An 18,959-nucleotide genomic window follows, 5' to 3' on the forward strand; every position below is an offset into this window, starting at 1 on the left:
TCTGTAATTGATCTATTCATTATAAAGAGATAACCTCTAGGCCTCAGAACACTGCCACAGCTTGTCTTTCCAAGCCGAGCACTATGCGAGTGGAGAGCTCCTTGCAGTGAACTCTTTATAATAAATGTGTACACAGCTGCTAATGAACACGAGCCTTAGCCTAATGTGCTAACACAGCATGTCCAGCAGTGCAGCCTCATCAGCTTGTCCAGACATGCACTTACAGTCCAGCTATACATTTAATTACATCCAGCTATACAAATGTACATAAATATGGTCACACACTTAGAACAAACACAGTAATCTAGTACCACAGAACTGAATAGTTCATTCTTACCATGTTTTACAGCCTCACATGCTAATATGCAACACTAAACATCTTCTGTTTATTCACTGCTTAAATTTTGGTCACAAAATGTACCTCAGAAAATAAGGATTCTGATCCCAAGTGGAATTTATGGACTCAGTTCCAAGTGTGGAGGGCGGCGTGGAGCAGACTGTAGAAAACAACAAATTCTGGATATTTTAGGCAATTTAGAAATCCTAGCAGGATTTCTGACATCTGGCAAAAACGAAGAACTTTTAACTAGAAGGGAAAGGTTTATTAAGAAACTAAGTTGGCTTGACAAAGCAGTTGCTGTGAAATGCCAGGGGGTTGCCAAGATGTTGCTAGACCATTGCTATGGTATCCCAGCTGGTTGCTAATACATGTGTATACATTGATGAGATGGTTGCCTTGCAGTTTTTCACTGAATTTTGCACCATCCTGTTACAGGATGGCAGGGAGGCGGACCCAAGTGCAGAGAGAAACACCCGTGAGAAAGGGTCTTAAACGAATTAATGAGGTGAAGGAGTGTGAACGGAGCGATTTTCCACTTTGGGGTGAGGTGGCTCAGAGCCAGGCTCGAACAGGCGACGTACTGAATAGTGGTCTGAGGAGGTACCATCGCGCCACCGGCGAAAATGGAGAAAAACACCTAAACGAATGAGAATTAAAAAAATGGCAGGAAAGGCCAGACAAAGGGGACGCTGAAAACAGCGTGCTCAAACAAAGGCTGAGATAGAAAAGTAAAATAAAAGAATCAGAAAACAAAACACTTCCTCTGTAAATATGAGAGGAAGATCAGGTTTGTGTTTCTCCTGTTTGTTCTTTGTGGAGCTGTTTTCTTTGTGTGTTTGGCTTGAAGCCGTTTCTTGTTTAAAGCCTTATTTTTTATCTTTTCAGTAGTTTTGGGGCAATTTATCTTTTTCCCAGTCCTCTTTTCTTTCTTTTTTTTTTTTCCTTTCCTTCTCTTTTTGTTTAAATACCCACCTGGGCTAAGTACCGTACTGGTCACCCCTCTACAAAGGTCTGACAAAGCGCTGCTGTTTGCCACAGCCTTAAGTAGAGGAGTCCACAGGTGTGCCAGGTTGGGCCTAATCAGCCCGAGGGCTTCTGGGAATTGGATTATGCTGCTGGTGGCTGGCGGAACAGGCTGGACCCTTAAACATCCATACTTCTGTTTTAACAAGATGGCCAGTCCCCACTGTGGAAAAGCATCCACAAACAACATGATACTGCCACCCCCATTCTTCACTGTTGAGAAGGCTAATGTTAGGTTTTCACCACACATAGCTATTTTGAATTTTGGTCTAAAAGCTCTATTTTTGAGCACAAAACCATATCTAACATTTTAGCTGGGTTACTCTGACACGTCCTGGTGATTTCAAGACATGCTTTGCTGTGCTTTTCTTCAGTAATGACTTGTTTCTAGCCACATTCCCATACAGGCCAACTGTACGCAGAGCATATTGATGTCATTGATTGGTGCACCTTCACTCTAGTCTCAGCCGCTGAACTCTGCAGCTCCTGCAAAGTGATTGTTGGCCTCTGTGGGGCTTCCCTGACAAGACCCCTTCTTAATCTGAGGCTGAGTTTTGAGGGATGGTCTTGTCTGGGCAGTGACTGGGTTATATGATGCAGTTGCCATTTTCTCACAATTGATTTAACAGTGCTTAAACACCTGGGTATTATTTTGTACTGTTTTCCTAGCAAGGGCATGTCTACAAGGTTGTCTCTAATTTCCTTAGTGATAGAATCGTCTTTGGTACTATTTTTTACAGATGTCCTTCAGATTCACAGTCTGACCAATGGTACCTAAAGAAAGGGGGTCTTTTATCCAGAAAAGGTGAACATTTTTAATGGTTCACAGATGGTTCTCCAATTGCAAGCTAATCATGTCCTGGTAAGGGCAACATCTTTCATCTCTGTTAATTTGGCGTTTCCACAGCACAGGAGTTGAACACTTATGCAAACAACTTTTTCAGTTATTTTTTTCTGTTACAGAGTAATTTCATGCATAAAACCAATATCACTTTAAATGAATTAATTTTGAGGGTCAGTCTTTTCAAATAAAATATATTAGCGCAAAATATCAGAGTGTCATTTGTAATCCAGACGGATCTGATGACTTTAAAGGGAGCTGAGTACTTTTGCAAGGCACTGTATATGATAAGGCATGTTTCTGATATACAAAACAAAGCACAGCAAAACTCTGTACCATTGTAGCAGTGTACAATGAGACATTGGGCCAGACAGCCTTGATCAGGTTTATGTCAAGTCACAAGTCCTCAGCCGCCCCTGTGTTACTCCCCTGACCAGCATCATCATGAACTGTGCAATTTAAGTCAAATTATTCTCCTGCCGCCAAAAACATCAGTCTCATGTTTTGAGCTGCCACAATCCAATCCATTCGGCTAAAAGGCAGGCGACAGCTTCAGAAGGCAAGCAAGGACTCACTTAGCAGCCATGGCTAAATGGACGCCATCTGGCAATGGCAGGGGAGCAATTTGTGCAGCACAGTGAAGAAGGTGAAGGGCTGCCATCTTCTAGAAAACGGCAGGCGCATGGTTGTGTTTCTGGCCCAACTACAACTCTATGTAGAGCCAAACAATAGCATCTCCTACTGAGGAGAGCGATACTTGCCACTGCTCCACATGAAAACTATGCATCATTGTATTGTAACTGGGATGCTGTTAGATCTGTCGCATCTATCGCCGCTGATAACAAAAGCATAGTGTAATTCAATATTAATAATTTAGTGCATTGAAAGAAATGGAGAAATTCTGTCAGAAATGTCAATTCCAACTTTTCATTCGATGCCACACAGAGCTGGAAAGGGACTTATTTTCACACCAGGAGTTACATAATGCAGACCAGCCCACCCCAAACTCTAACCGCATTTCCCCTGCTACACATTGACCTCATGAAAAACAACTTTTCCTAAAATCTGCACATTTTCATCTTCACTTCTCACTCTAATTTATTATTTATGCGCTACACTGAGATAACGAAGGTGGCTGCCTGGTGATAAAATGAAAACTAACAAAACGTTTATCTTCCATGTGACCTAATCATGACAGTCAGTATGCTGCAAATGAATGCTAAGTAAGTTCAGTTCAGCATTTTTTACTGCCCACATGCTCAGGTATGATTCTGCCATGGCTTCTTGCAGTTCTTGATGATGCTGTCCATCTTCCTGTGATTCATGTATGTAAATTGCTACCTCAGTAATGCATTTATATTTATAGCATTTGGCAGATGCTCTTATCCAGAGCGACTTCTAATTTGATCATTTTTACACAGGTAGGTGAAGGTAATGTTGGGAGTCTTGCTCAAGGACTCTTATTGGTATAGTGTGGGGTGTTTCCCCAGGCAGGGATTGAACCCCAGTCTACAGCGCAGAAGGCAGAGGTGTTACTCACTACACTATATCAACCACTAATGCAAAAAAGTGTCATGAACTCTGCAGAGCACTGTCTGTTGTGTCAGCCAGTACCTAATTCACACCATTGTGCTGGTTTTAATACATTAATTGCTCAAGGCTGATGTTTGCTTGTTATTTGAATTTCTGTTCCACCTTAAATAACACAGCAGTTGCACGTTAGGCCCCCTACTGCCATCTGAATGTTACTGCTATGTCATTTAAGGTGGAACAGAAAATGAGAATAAGAAGCTTCATCTAACCTCTATCCACTGTATGAGACTCATTCAGCAAACCAAGGCTGTACCACTTGAGGTGGGGGCTGCTGGTTTAACCCCTAAATTGGATGTATTGTGTATAGTTTGTAGTTCTAGGTGCTCTTGGGCTTATATGAGTTTACAGCTACAGTAAACAGCCCAAAATGCTAACAGACAGAGGTATGGACTCGAGTCAGACTTGAGTAAAGAATTTGATGACTTAAGACTCGACTCGAGAAAATCAAAATCAAGAAAGACTTGGGACTCGACTGTGACTACACAGTCGGTTAGTTTTCATTATCTTGACTTGGGTGTCAAGACTTGTGACTTACTTGTTATTTGCAACTTAGTGACTTGTTCCCACCTCTGCTAACAGCCCCCCAGGATTCCTCCTGACTCTCCTGATTACCCACTTTGGCTTTAATGCCATATTTATGTTTTTATGTAGAAGAGGTGATTTGATGAAGAGTTATTGCTGTGCATACAGTCTCATTTTGTAGAAAGAACAGAAAACTGTCCTTTACATTTTTGCCATATTTTACTAATATTTGTTGACATCGAAACAAATTACTATGCGATTAAATATGTAATTATGTAGTTCCACAGCAAAACAAAAGTAAGAGCTCGACTTCTAACAAATGAAAAGCCCCTTCTAATGTTTCAGGACATGAGAACCAAAGCATTGAAATAAATATTGACCTTTTCTAGACCACTGCAGAAGCACACTTCTGTCAAAGCGTTCACTTTTTTAATACGTTATTTTTACGCATCAGATCGTCCAGCGTTATGATGATGCAGTGAACCATAAAAAAGCTTGAAATCTCAGAATTGCATTCTTTTTATGATCACACTCACAGCATGTTATTCACAGCAGTAACGACTGTCAAATTTGCAACATAAACACCAAATGAGCAATGCTAGCAAACCTGTGGGTCCTTACCTTCAAAACTTAATCCACCTAATCCATACATGTGATCAGTTGAGCGCTCTATACGTCAGGCTGAAATAAACTCCTTTATTCTAGTCTCTATAAACTGTGTCAGTAATTCATACAATTAATCTGATAGTTGAGAAAAAACATAAGCATCTTACCTTTCAAATGAGACCAAGATCATGACTGTAACCCGAAGTATGTGGGAACAGGGCTCCTTTTACTTTGGGTCTGTCATTTCAGGCAAAAATGGGGTGGAGTTAAAAGGTTAAAGACTAACCATTAGCTTTTTTTCTAACAACACCCTGCTGGGCAGGTGCATAAAGAGAGTGGGATCTTGTGGAGGAGGGATTTCGGGGGGCTTTTGTGTTGCAGGCAGTGCAGAATGAATTGGAAAGAGTTTTGTGGGCCCTGATAGGAGGCAGCACAGCGCTCTCAAGGCTTTACATTGGTGTCACTGATAGGATTCCAATTTCAGCCCGAGATAGCGATCTGTCCTGGGCAGATAGCTGGAGGCAAAAAGGAGCCAAGCTAAATACAAACTCCATCTGTTTGTACCAGGAGGAAAACTACATGATTTGGCTGCTTGCAAGATTGCAGTGGGTCACAAAAAAGCAGAGCAGTTCCATTAGAAACGAGGAAATTCTGTTAAGTGTAGACATGATAAATGATGCTCCACAGCTGCTGCAACGCAGCTTACAAAGCTCTGAACAAAGATGCTGAACTGTTTCCTGTAGGGTTAAATACTCCGTACCATCAAAAATGAATCGGGAGCAGCAGCTTCTTTGTGTACCCATAATGTATAATGACATATTCTCTATTTATGCAGATGCGTGCTCCACGATGCACAACAGAAGATGTGTTCCTCCGGAGAGATAAGTAATTATGCATCCTTGTCTATGATAATAATGGGATTTATGGATTTGCTGAGAATGACACAGAAATGTGAGAGGAAATCCCTCAATCATAAAACTATGAAATCTATGTGATTCACTTCTGTGCATAACCATATTAAATTAAAGGCATTTCAAATGTCAAGTAAAGAATGCTATCAACTGGGGAGCAGCCTGGCCCTCCGGTACATTTAAAAAACCTCTCCTATCAACAACTGTAACACTTTATTAACTGGCTTATGTATTGTTCAGACCAGAGATGGGGGCTCAAGTGAGTTCCTCAAGTCACATGTTGACTGACTCACAATTTAACATGGACTCAAGACCAGGGTTCGTATTTACAACTTGTGACCAGGGACTTGGGGGCATCCCAGATTCCCCATAAGACAGACCAAATTTAACTAGGGGTGTTCTGTGTTATTTCTTAAAAAAATTAACAATTTTCTGACAAAATGAAAATGAACATCCTCACACAGGTGATGTTTTTCTTTTCTGTGCTGTCATGGTTTTCTTTAGGTTCCTCAACCTGGATGAACTGTAAACTCACCCAGCACAAATTAACCATACAATCTAGTGCACTGAGCCACGACGCTCCAGTCTACACTAAAGAACTGTAAATACTTTTAAACTGAACTATAATTTTGACTTCTTTGGGACTAACCCTGCCTTCTGATGACACTCTACACCGTCCAGTGGAAAGGGACCACAGCAGGACACTCTGTAGGGTCTTAGTTGAGTGGTAGATGATTCTTAGCACAGCAGCGGTGCCAACATGGTAGTGGCATTTCAGTCCATTGCTGGCCAAAAATATCCTGCCAGCAGTGGCCCTGCGGTTAGAAACTGACCACTGAGGAAGGGCTAGAGCCTCACTAACTCTAACTCAGCACGGAAAAAGGTAAAATACTGTCTGTAACTGCACTACAAGCTGTATCAACAAGGTCAGTGCTTAGGGGTGAAAGCTAACTGCCAATTCCGTCATGTCAGCTAACACAGTCATGTTGACTAGCATTCTAGTGAGTGATGGGGTGAGGAGGAGGGCCATCCTATTCACCCAGAGAGAGCAAGGCCACGGGTGGCTGTGAAGTCAATGGAATAAAACTAGCAATTTTACCACTGACAGAAAATCACAAATTATATGCAAATTACATTGGTTTTTAGGAGCTGATTAGTTTTCAGGGGTTCTTCCTGTTAACATGTTTCTTTCTGAGAGGTGGAGTAAAGAAAATACATTATCTTTTTTCAAGCAAGCATTATCTCAGGATAAGACTGCTTTTTTCTGAAATTTACAAACTGGTCATTGTGGTTTGAACATAGGGGGGTTGTGTTAAAGTGAAAGTTTTTATAGGAAGTTACTAGGCGTGGGAATCTCTAGGCACCTCACAATTCAATTCAATTTGATTACGATTCAGAGGCTGCGATGTGATTATAAAACGATTATAGATTCTATACAGCATTTGTTTTTTCTCACTGTGTGAGGACTTGGTACTTTTAAAGTAAAGTATTTGGAATAATCCATAATGAATTTACTTCCAATATCTTTTATTAATAAAACAAATGGAAGTGATGTGGTAAAAAAACTGGAAGACTCTCATTCACTGCTCTTGTTTGGAGCACATGAGATGCTGCAGCCACCCATCTGTGATAAAATGCACTGTTACGGTGAAATAAGATCCAGTGGCAGGGGGTGTCCACACAGCACATTACAGCTATTCTACCCGTTTTCCTTTTTTTTTTATTTTTTGCTTTTGTAACTTCAGTTTTGGTCTCATTGTAGAGAGTGGGGGGGTCACTGTGTCAGTAAAATATCTTTGAGACTGGACGCTGTATCTTGGCTCCAAAGCGTGAAACATATCGCAAAAGCCCTGGTTCTGAGAACTGTCATGCAGACTGCAGGTCACATAGCAACGCAGCCTTGCCTGGCTAGTAGCTATGAAAAGGCAAAGAGAGATTTAAGATGAACATTTTGAGACGAATTGACTTATTCGCGTATATAAGCAGCACAGTTGGTTTCCTGGAACGTTAAACCTGCAATGAGAGACTGTCAAATACTAAGTTGCGAAGATGAAGTCGCTTCTCTTTCGAATTTTCCTGTTCCACCTTAAATGGTGCCGCATTTACATTCTGACACCTCAGACAGAATTTAAGGTGGAACAGGAAAATTCGCACAAGAAGCTGGAGAATGAGAAACGACTTCAGCCTCATAAAATAGTCGAACGCTGAGAGACATTTTACAAGAAACTGTTCTACTTTTGAGGAAAAGTGTCCTGGCGGAGTTGTGAGAAAAGCGGCTGTAGCTGAGCTGAAGCTTAAAGTAAATCTGTGTTTTGGTTCATATTTTTAGCCTTTTATCAGCGCATACTGAGACATACTGGATGTTAAATGTTGTGGCTCCCGAGGTGCTTTGATTTTTGTTGAAAGGACAAAATGGCTCTTCTTAACATTTGGGTTGTGACTCCTGACCTGACCTGGCTTTTAATGCAGAAGATGCCGGTCGGATTTCTCACTCATAGAGTGTTTTTGTTGCGTGCCACCACAGACTGTCCGGGCGCTGCACTTCTGCACTTCCAAGTTCCGCCTTTTGCGTTCTGTCAACATTACGTTATCAATTAAAATTTAGAAAACTTATTTTTGACCTTTGTGAATCGATTCAGAATCATCCACGTCTGCATCGCGATGCATCTAAGAATCGATTTTTCCCCCATCCCTAGAGGTTGCTGTATGTGACTGGACTGTATGACTGAATTTTGACACCATCTGGCCTCACAAAATTATATCTACAGGAACCTCAGCAGCTTGTGAAGAAGGCTGTATTTCTAAATGCATGGTGAATGGTTTTTAAACCACAGTGTAAAAGATGCAGGAGATAAAGTCTTGACCTGTACCATCTCTCAGCCATACTTGCTAAAAACACGACTTGGAGTCAGAGCTCAAACGTTGGGGTTGGGGTTGAGAAAAAAGCCAGAGATGTTACGATTCATCTCCTCAGGTCAGATTGGGGCGAGCGAGCTCTGGTGCCTGGTCACAGCGTCTGTAAGAGAGTCTGAAGCCATCATTCGTACTGGTCATTTCATCATACCTTGCTTCCTGTCAAGCCTTGTGCAGTCGTTTCCATGGCAACACTCAGGCTTGCCAGTGCCCTTGGGATGTAGTTTCTTGACAGCATTCCTCCGTTGCCTTGGCTGCAAAGGTCGGCCTATTGTCGAACCGCTGTTTATCTGGGCGAGAAGCTTCTGCGTCCTCCGACTGACTGTCTCCAACTTCACCCTTTGTGTTTGGAATTGTTTTTCGCCATGAACCTCATTATATCTCAGTGTGAATTTACAGTCTGTCTGATTATATAACAGACTGCTGGTTCTTAAGCTGCAGGCCCACTAGAAAATTGCAGTTGCTGCTGCCTTATAAAAAAGGCATGATTAAGGATGGACTCAAACTCGATCACCAACAAAACCCTCCGTTTTTGTACAGTTAGTAGCTTCGTTAGATAACTCACCAACCATATGCAGTAAAAAGGCAAAAGTAAAGTTAAGTATTGGATCGTCATTTCTGATTTGACCTCAGCCAGATACCGTTTAGGCTGGCCCCCGAGAACTTTACAGAGCCAAAAGTGGTTCTTCTATGGCTTTGTGCAAAAAAACACTTGGGCACCTTTATTTTTAAGAGGGCTTATTAAACTGAATTCATCCTGGTCAATAATAAAAAAAATAAAAATAATAATAACAATAATTTATAAATAATAAAAATAAAGTTAAACAATTTAAACTCACTAACTCACTCCCTCATGTTTAGCAGTCTGAATATTCTCCACAGGGGGGAGCACTCAGGTAGTTGACATGCTTCACTGAAACAGAAAGAAATGGCACGAATCCACACCAGGCTAGGCTGGGGCTGCCACTCATCTAGGATTTTTCTTGATTTTTCAGGTTTTACCTGTCCAGGAAAAAAATAATTTCATTCCTAAGCATAAAATATACAGGAATCCCAACAATTTCATTTGTTCATAGTTGGTATAAAGTTTAATCTTTTTCCTTTTATCCAGCTAAACGATGTATACAAATAATGAGCTTGATTAGTTCAGATTATCTTCAACACAGAGAAAACTGTTTCAGAAAGGTGCGGTGCTGGTGACATGTTTTGTGGGTGAGCTAACATCTGTCAGCTTTAGACTGCATTGTGAGCATCGTTACCCAGACACTGAATTTAGTAAAACAACAAATCACTGATCAATAGTCCAGTAGTAAATGCCCACGTCTAAAGTGGAGTTACCTTAAGTGGTATTAAGCTCTTTGGTACATTCCACAGGTAACTTTTTGCTAGCATAGCATTGCAGAGAGACAAGGATGGTTGTCAAAAAGTACAAAGGATGATATTTTAGATAATATAACTTTCCATGAAATCTCCCCCACCAAAACAAACAAACAAAAAAAATTAATTGGTGCAGCAGTGCTTAGCCCAGGAGGTAACCTAGCAGTTAGCAATATAGCTTACTTGCCAAACATAAACAGTAAGAACACATACATGAAGAGAGTTATGCTATGCAATCCAACTTCCAATTAATAAACTAATTAATTATCTAATTTATAGCCAGTTGGAAATGAATATATAACACTTGACTTGACTCACACAAAATGTATGTGCTCCAGATGTCTGTTGCACAAAACATTCATCATAGTATTTGCACTTTTTTTTCTGGATTAAAAACACAACGGGACTGGGCTTTTACACCATTCAAACAAGCTTCATACTTCACAGCACATCAAGGATGAAGCTGTCAAAATGGGCTAAATTCAGTCAATAGAGATCAACTCACAGCACCTCTAAACCCTTTTCACTCAAACCATATGCACTCGAATACCTGCCATAACCCGTCTGACCCCCAGTTTCAGTGAATCATTGCTGTGTCTGGAGAGATAACTGGAGGCCACTCTCCTTCTCAGAGATATTTATGGGGTCTCCTCGTTAGGGGCACAAATTCTGCCTGCGCTCCACAAAACACCTGAGGCTTTAAGCAGCACTGACATGCATAATGGCACGCAGACATCACAGGCACTTGACGGATGACTTGCCCTTCGTGACGTTTCTGATTCGCTCTCCACTCCACAAGCCAAGCGTGAGCCAGCAGCACCGTGCTGTGAAGCGTACAGCTGCTGCATCCAGGACTTTCAGAAAACCATGGACAGATATTCTGCTGTCATTTGAAGGAAATCTTTATGGGGCAGCGCTGTGGGGTCAGGGGGTCACGTTTGGTAAGAAGGACTTGATGAAGCTGTGTGGGATGCACCATTAGGTAGCAGTTATAAATAACAGATTGGCCACAATTGGCATAGACATGTACTACAAATGATTCATGTGCTATTATTTGATTCCTGATTGTTATTAAAGGTAAACCTTCACATTAAAAAAATCATATTAAGATTCCAAAAAGTTTTCCTCTCTCTGTAAAACAGTGGCGAGCTGTAACTATTAGAACTGGGTCATCAGTTTGGGTCAAAAAGCACAGAGAAGATAATGATAATAATGCTATTTTGTTTTAACAGACCTATGAGATTCTAGTTTGTTAGCTCTAAGCTAACGGCAATTTATCAACGTTTCTTCATCAAATGCAGATATTTGAAGCTTGTAAAAGACGTTCTATGCTTTATTTAAAGCTCGTAGCGAACATATTAACATATACTTTACCTTCTAGCGGTTTTACACTGACTCCTTCAGTAAAGAGCTCCAGCGTAGAGCTGCTGCTATTTTCCATTCCTAACATCTGACTAAAAAGCACTAGTCAGGCTGCCACTCATACCAGCAGTCAGTGCCATATCTAGAGCTTATCTAGGCCTAGAATGATGATTATCTCTCACACAATTGTTCCCATGCATTAAAAAATCAAAATATGCACATTGTAATTTCTTAATTATGTTGGTGGTTAATTTGACACGTTAGTCCTCCAGTCCATATCCTGAAGGCCTAATCAATGGGAGAACTAGCTTAGTTGTAAATATCTAGATTCCATGGAGAAAAAAGTCCTAACTGGTAATTTTCCATTGTTGGAATTTTAAAGATCTCACTCTGTTTTTTCTAACCCAAATGTAATGAAACAGGAGTATTACTAAAACGCTTGCAGAGTTTTAATACAGTGCAGTAATGATTACATTACAAAACACTACACTAAAATTACACACATGTATGTGTTTATTTCACAAAAATCATTAGATCTTCTCTAATGAAGGCCCTAAAACTTCCTCAGGGCTGTAAAGTGAGCTAGTCAGAGTAACAGGCTTAGCCATCTTTTTTGTTTCGCTTAACAAATTAACCATCAGCAGAGTCACTACATGTCTGACCACGCTAACAACAGTACTGAGAAACAGAAGAGTCAATGGTCAAGATAATTAATTTTTTTTCACACTGAACTGAAATGTTGAATTTTTGTCAAGAAATTAGTTTTTTGTTTTAACATGTAAAAAATGTTTGATCAAATGTGAAAAAATATGTAATCTCGTAGAATTAAGTGTTAAAATGCCTTAATTCAGTTTATTTTAGTAAAACACATAACTGAACCAACTAGCAACACAATCATCACACTACTGTGATTTTTAAATGTTTCAGTACTGACAATTTTAGCTCATTTTGAGCATTACTTTAAAATGCCTCCCAGTGCATGACTAGCAAACAGCTTTGAATAGTTGTACACACATAAAAATCATAATATTTTTCATTAAAACCCTAAAAAAGTACAGAAAATGTGTTTAGGCTGTGACAAATCTTAATGTTCCACACTAATTTTCAGACTCTGGGACACATTTGCTTCAAAATAATGGGATCTAACTGTTCACCATGTGGCCATGAGGGACAGGGATGCAGCCTCACTTCCTGCTCTAACATGCAGGGGTGTGGCTAAAACAAGGTCACGCCCATGGACTAAAACTTTTGTGTTTTGGTAGTGCCATGGCAACTTAGACTACATTTTTTTTTTTATTTATTTAAAAAACAAATAACTAATAAATCTTAATCTTTAAAATTTAAAAAAATGACACTTTAAAAGAAATAAAATATACGTATTATTTTCTCAAGTTGAAATTTAGGGGTTATGGTTTGGAACAGCCACCTCTCAACAGAAAATACTCTGAAAATGATGATTTTGTATATATGTAGCCTATAATCTCAATCAATGCCTCACGTTTAAATTGTTCAAGACCACATCCTTGTAAATATCTAAGTTCTGAATACACTTTTTTTACAATACAATACATATTTTTTTTACTGTGGGATGGCAGTTTGAACTTATTCAGTAATCTTCATGCTTTGTCTATAAATTATTATTTTTAAGCTTGAAAAACACATTAGCAGATTTTTGTCCCTTATATATTGCATTAAATAATGTGGAATCATATTTTTATGAAATTGCTCAGTAATGCTAGATAGAATATGCCATGAGAACTGCAAAATTTCCACTGCTTCCTGTTCCAAGCTGGTCTCACTGCATTTGACTGGCACTGAATTATGGCATGGCAAGAGATGCTGAAAGCTAAATGGCACTGTACTGCACCACTCAGCCACATATGGGGTTCCAAATGGGACACCCATTAAAATACATGAACATGCATAGGCTAACAGGGAAAGCAAATATTGGCAGATGAGCTGCTGAGTTTTGGAGTGTTCTACAACTCACAGTCATGAAGGGGGTCAGTCAGTCTGTGAGAGCTGCCAAACCTCTTCACGTAACCATGTTGATTCTCTCTCTCTTCGCTCTCTTCTTCTTTAGGTGAATGAGTGCGAAACAGAGAGATCCTGTCGCAGAGAGACACCGGCCCATCCTGTCCTCTTCTCTCAGGGCATGGCCCAGGTCCAGGATGGACACCCAAAAGAATGCGACAGGTGTGCTGCCTAATCAACATTCATTGAATGTAAAGTGGGTTAGGAGAGCGTAATAGATTATGCAAGGAAGCGTCACCCGATCCTCTCACGTCCTACTTTACAATGCTGAAGAGCGTTCAGAAAATATGCACGATAAACAAGCTCATCGACACACTAATAAAGCATGCAGTGGCTGAAGCAAAGCTCTCTCAAATCCAAAACAGAGCCAGCTGTGACATGAGATAGAAAAAAAAGAGTCTGTGTAAAGCGACTCTTAATTCAGAGTAAAAACTCAACTCATATTTCCATTCTGCATCTGATTTTAATACATAACCAAGCATAGTTTGACCAAAACGCTAACATGTCTGACAACACAAGTTATTAGCGGTGAGCATCATCCTATATAGCGGTCACTGCTAAGAGTTCTATTCATTTTCCTTCATCATCTTAGCCCAAAAATGGTAGCATGGCAAGGAATCAGTGAAAGCTAGTTCTGCTAGCTAGCATGGTCCTGTTACAGGAATGGTTGGGTGAAAATTTAAGTTTACACAGTTTTCCACTTACCACAGATGTGGTCATCAGCCAAGACATGCCTGTTGTTCAAGGCTGACTTTGAAAACAAACACTGGAACTCACAAAAATCTTTTCTGTTAATATGTCCCCAAAACGTCTGTCAACCTGCCCAAAGCATATGCAGATCTGTTTCCATGTGGTTTAGGACACAGTATGACTTGTGAACTCTAAAAATGAACTATTAAAGCTGTAAAAATACACACACACACACACACACACACATATATATATATATACAAAATAATATATAGAAGACAAAATTCTTTTTTTTTTCTGATTCCTTGGGTCAAGCCAAACAACTTTGCAATTTGGACTATGTAGACCCGCCCACTTAGATTGTTTGCAAATTTGCATAATATGCAAAACCTACTTTTGCGAACTAGTCCTAGGTTTTTTTGCTCAATCTTCATGTATCTGGTATCAAAAAATTCAGAAGAGTCTGAACATCAATAATTATCAAAAACATGTTGATGTTTGTAAAAAGTATGGCTGCCATATACTAATTAACCCTTCTGACATAATTCATAATTTATTTAAAACACTATAACTCGCTATAACTAGTTTTCAGCATGGTTGCCTATTAGGCCTAATTGGGCTGATGCGTGCTTGGACCCTAAAAAAACTGTAGCTAGCGCAGCAGGCAGCAGCCATTTTAAATAAAAAGGTGTTTTGCCGATTACGACTCTGCATGGACCCCATGTAGGCATGTGGATGGTTAATTGTTAATTGCTAATCTTACATTTTCAAATCAAAGATATATGTTTATAAATAGAAACACAAAGCAAAAACTGCAAACATAATATAGCATCAATATACATGGGGACTTGGACTTTGGCTACACAGTGAGGTTTTGTTCATTTTTATAGCTCACAGTAAGTCCTACTGTGTATTAAACCACATAGACAAGTCTGCATGACTTTAGTGAAGACCTCAGTGTGCTTTGAGAGAAGTGTTGGGGGATGTATTTACAGAAAACATTAGCCTTGTAGCTCCAGTGGACACGAAACACGTCTCAGCTGAAAATTGAGTAAATTTGATTTCTCACTAAACCATTACTTTACCTACTAGCTTACATTTCATGTTTATTATTATTATTATTATTATTATTATTATTATTATTATGTCCACTACCCAGTAAGGCCAGGAAATGAAGAAAATGTTTTAATTGAATCAGCACTTTGTTTCAACTGACGTTTTTATTGAACAACACATAAACAGTATAGTTTTGGCTCAATCTGCAATTAGTTCACTGGTCTAACATCAGACCTTGTCTATTGTCTCTCCTGTGTTTTTGTTCAGCCCTGCGATGTTAGAGGAGAGTCAGGATGGTATGGACAGTGGTAGCCTGACCCCTGGCACAGCTCGACAGGTCTGCATCCAGCGCCACCCCATCCACGGCTTTGGCTTCATCGCCGGCAGTGAACGGCCTGTCATTGTACGCTCTGTCTCTGCGGGTAGGACACGTGTCTCTAGCAGGACCTGGGGGCCAGACTTCTGTTGTCCAGTGGGACAAAGCAGGTGTCTGGTCCACCAGGCCAACAAGTCTCATCTAATAAAACACTGACCACAGCTTTTTTTTTTCTGCTAGTCAAACTTTATTCAATAACATATTAGATTATTTGAAGTGGTCTTTACATTGCTTTTGTAATTGACCAGCATATGGCGAACCTTGCATCTTCAATTTAGTTGTTTTTTCCTTATATCTTACTTAATTTGAGAAGCCCAGATAACCTTTGAATTGTGTTAAATTTTTATGATGAATGGACAAAAAGAAATGTTCCAAAATTACTTGTCATGTTAACTTCAGACCTAAGAATGTTTTTCTTTCTCCTAATCTTATTTTGGAGATACAAGGTTTGGACCTGACAACAATGATGTACAGCAGCTATCGCTAGCTATGGGTATTAAAAAGGCCTGAACGAAATATACATGAGGCCCTTTGTACACCATTAACCCTCTCCATTCAGAAAAATATAGTCTACCGCTGCTTTAGTTGTAAACACAGATTGCTTGAAGAAAATTACATATATTGCATTCAAACTGTACCAGCAATGGAACACTTCCATCGTTCATTTCTGGGTTTTGAAAATCATTTTTATGCACCAAATCATCCAGCAATATGGTGAAGCAATATATCATTAGAAAGGAATTACAATGGTCTCATTTGCAACATAAGCACCAAACAAAGAAATTGCAGTGGGCTAGTGAACCTGGAGGAATAGACACTGATCGATTTAGAGCTCTATGAGTCAGGAGGACAGAAACTCCTCCATTCTAGCCTCAGTTACACTGTGTGAGTAATTCATACTATTATTCTAACTGTGGGGAAAAAAGCTGAGTGGCACACTTCCGCTTTAAAGCTAAAACACTGAGCGTGTTACCTTTCAAAGGAAATCAGGATCATGATGGTAGCCCACAGTCTGGCTTTGCCATTACAGGCAAAAACTTGGAAAAAAGGGGAGACAGTGAAGAGGTTACGTTTGTATAACATTAATATTCATCTGACCCAAGTGTGAGGTGCCTTCATGATCGAGTTTGAGAACATGAGTAAGGCCCAGTCCCATTTCTTCTTTTTACCCCTACCCCTTGTTTTAGAGTGTCACACTAACCCCTTGGAACTGAGTCATAGGGTAGTGGTTGAGATCTTCCTCTGAAATGGGACCCTCAAATAAAAAGAGCATCACTTCATTAACAGCTACCAGCGCTGCTCTGTAGGCGACCCTGCCAGTCTGCAGTGACAGCAGAGGAGGGTAAAGTTCAGCTCCTCACTGCTGGGCTTGAGTTACATTTAGGGAATCATATGATCTTCAAAGAGGGGGGCAATTATTTATTATCACCCACCCCTAATTCTTTAGTGATATGAAGCTGAAGTCAGATATTCTCCAGATTCTTGTTCGATTTTTCCCATTCCACCTTAAATGGTGCAGCAGTTACATTCTGGTGCTTCAGGCGTCACAACTGCTGGACTATTTAAGGTGGAACGGCAAAGTTAGCTAGCTAGCTATCGACACATTAGCATGCTATTAGCTTTTTTTTGCTTTGCTTGGTTATCGTAATTTTTTCATGGAGAAAATTCTCACATTTGTGGGTTTCTTTGGTCTCTTGTTCAGCCATCTTGCCAGTCTTTCTTTTTTTTTTCATAACACTCCGTTTGTAGTGATCCTCTGAAAAACCTCAGTTTGGAGGGCCATGTAGCCCCAACACTTCGCCTACCTCTCTATCTCAACAAAAATTGGGACAGCCTAACACTAGACGTGAATGCACAACACAGGACTAAGGGCTCAGTGGTTGGGGCAAGGGGTGAAATGGGACTTGGCCTAAGTGAACTCCTCCAGTCACTCGACAAAAAGTATATGCCTTCGGTATGTTCCCGAATTTCAGACGGACCATCCGACGGCAAGCTTTTTGCTGGAGATCAGATCCTAGCCATCAACGAGGAGCCGGTCAGCGACGCACCCAGGGAGAGAGTCATAGACCTTGTAAGGTAACATCCTTTACTGTCACCAATGGTAGAAAGGCCTTGTCAGGATGCATGACTGACTTTGCTTTATGTAGTTGGTATTCTCCATGTCTCCATCAGATAAGAGCATTTATTTCAGATAAGATTTGTCAGTTTTAACTCGCTGCATCTCAGTGCCCGTCCTCTGTTTCTCTTTCCTCTCTGCAGGCGTTGCAAGGATTCTATTGTTCTGACTGTGCTGCAGCCCCAACAGGTGATGATATCCATTCCGTCTATTATCTTCCCATGCAATGTTTTCAACACACAGGCTTTTTCACTTCTATACTAAATGCCATCTTTACGCTCGGTTCGAGGAATGGCATTTTATGCCTCTGTAATTTAGGAAGAAGCGCTGCGTGTGTACAATAGCATGCCGTGCTTCTTTTTCTGCCAACTTTGCCTAATTACTGAGCCGTGAGCATCCATGCATGTAATGAAACTTTAATGTGAACTGTCCCATTCATTTAGAAGTCTAACTGAATTACTAATCAAGTATGAAAACTTTTTTCATTTGTTTAATGTGGCTGTTCGCATAACCTCTCTTCATGTCCAAATGATACTGTCTACAGCTTTCACGTGACGTGACCGCTCCAAACAATGCTTTTGACGACTCTTCCCTACTTTTCTCTCTGTTTTTTTTCCCTTAGTCACCTAAATCTGCCTTCATAAGTGCAGCCAAGAAAGCTCGCCTGCGAACCAATCCCCCAAAAGTGCGCTTTTCTGAGCAAGTGTCCATCAGCGACCCAGACTCAGTATGTCCTGCTGCCTGTCACGCTCATCTATTCCCCAACTCATCTCTGTGTTAACGTGCCTGTGCTAGGGTCTGAAATGACAAGCACAAATATTTCACAAGGCACAAAGCGCACAAGCGCAGTCGCTGTCCTACACTAACAACAAGGGAGCAACTATAAATTATGTAAATGGTAAAAATTTGTTATGACAAGATCATGCAGTCCATGACGGGATTATTCATGCCTCCGAGTTCGAATGCTAATATTTTATTCGAGTGAATGGCCTTTGTCAACTTTGACAAATGTCATGTATCTGTCATCTCAGACCTTGGGACTAAACTGAAACTCCACTCTTCCCTCCCTCTTCATCCCATTGCATCAGACTGCAGGTCCATTACCCAAAGGGGCCAAGCCTGAATTCCCTCCCAGATAGTCGCCTCTCAGTGTAGACCCATTTCACCACACTAAGGAGCTAAGGGGAACCTTCTGAGCC

General features: G+C 40.4%; 1 protein-coding gene across 1 annotated transcript in view; it reads left to right on the forward strand.

Annotated features, from left to right (window-relative positions):
* Nucleotides 1–18,959, forward strand: part of frmpd3 (FERM and PDZ domain containing 3) — an 89,665-nt gene that overhangs the window by 48,520 nt on the left and 22,186 nt on the right. The window contains exons 2-6 of the mRNA XM_036569396.1: nt 13,572–13,684; nt 15,536–15,690; nt 17,618–17,720; nt 17,904–17,949; nt 18,383–18,487. Coding sequence (XP_036425289.1) covers nt 13,644–13,684; nt 15,536–15,690; nt 17,618–17,720; nt 17,904–17,949; nt 18,383–18,487 — 450 coding nt within the window. The 5' untranslated portion in view covers nt 13,572–13,643. The remainder of the gene's footprint in view (nt 1–13,571; nt 13,685–15,535; nt 15,691–17,617; nt 17,721–17,903; nt 17,950–18,382; nt 18,488–18,959) is intronic.

This window comes from Colossoma macropomum, unplaced genomic scaffold (assembly GCF_904425465.1).
Source record: "Colossoma macropomum unplaced genomic scaffold, Colossoma_macropomum, whole genome shotgun sequence".
In the NCBI taxonomy this organism is placed as follows: domain Eukaryota; kingdom Metazoa; phylum Chordata; class Actinopteri; order Characiformes; family Serrasalmidae; genus Colossoma; species Colossoma macropomum.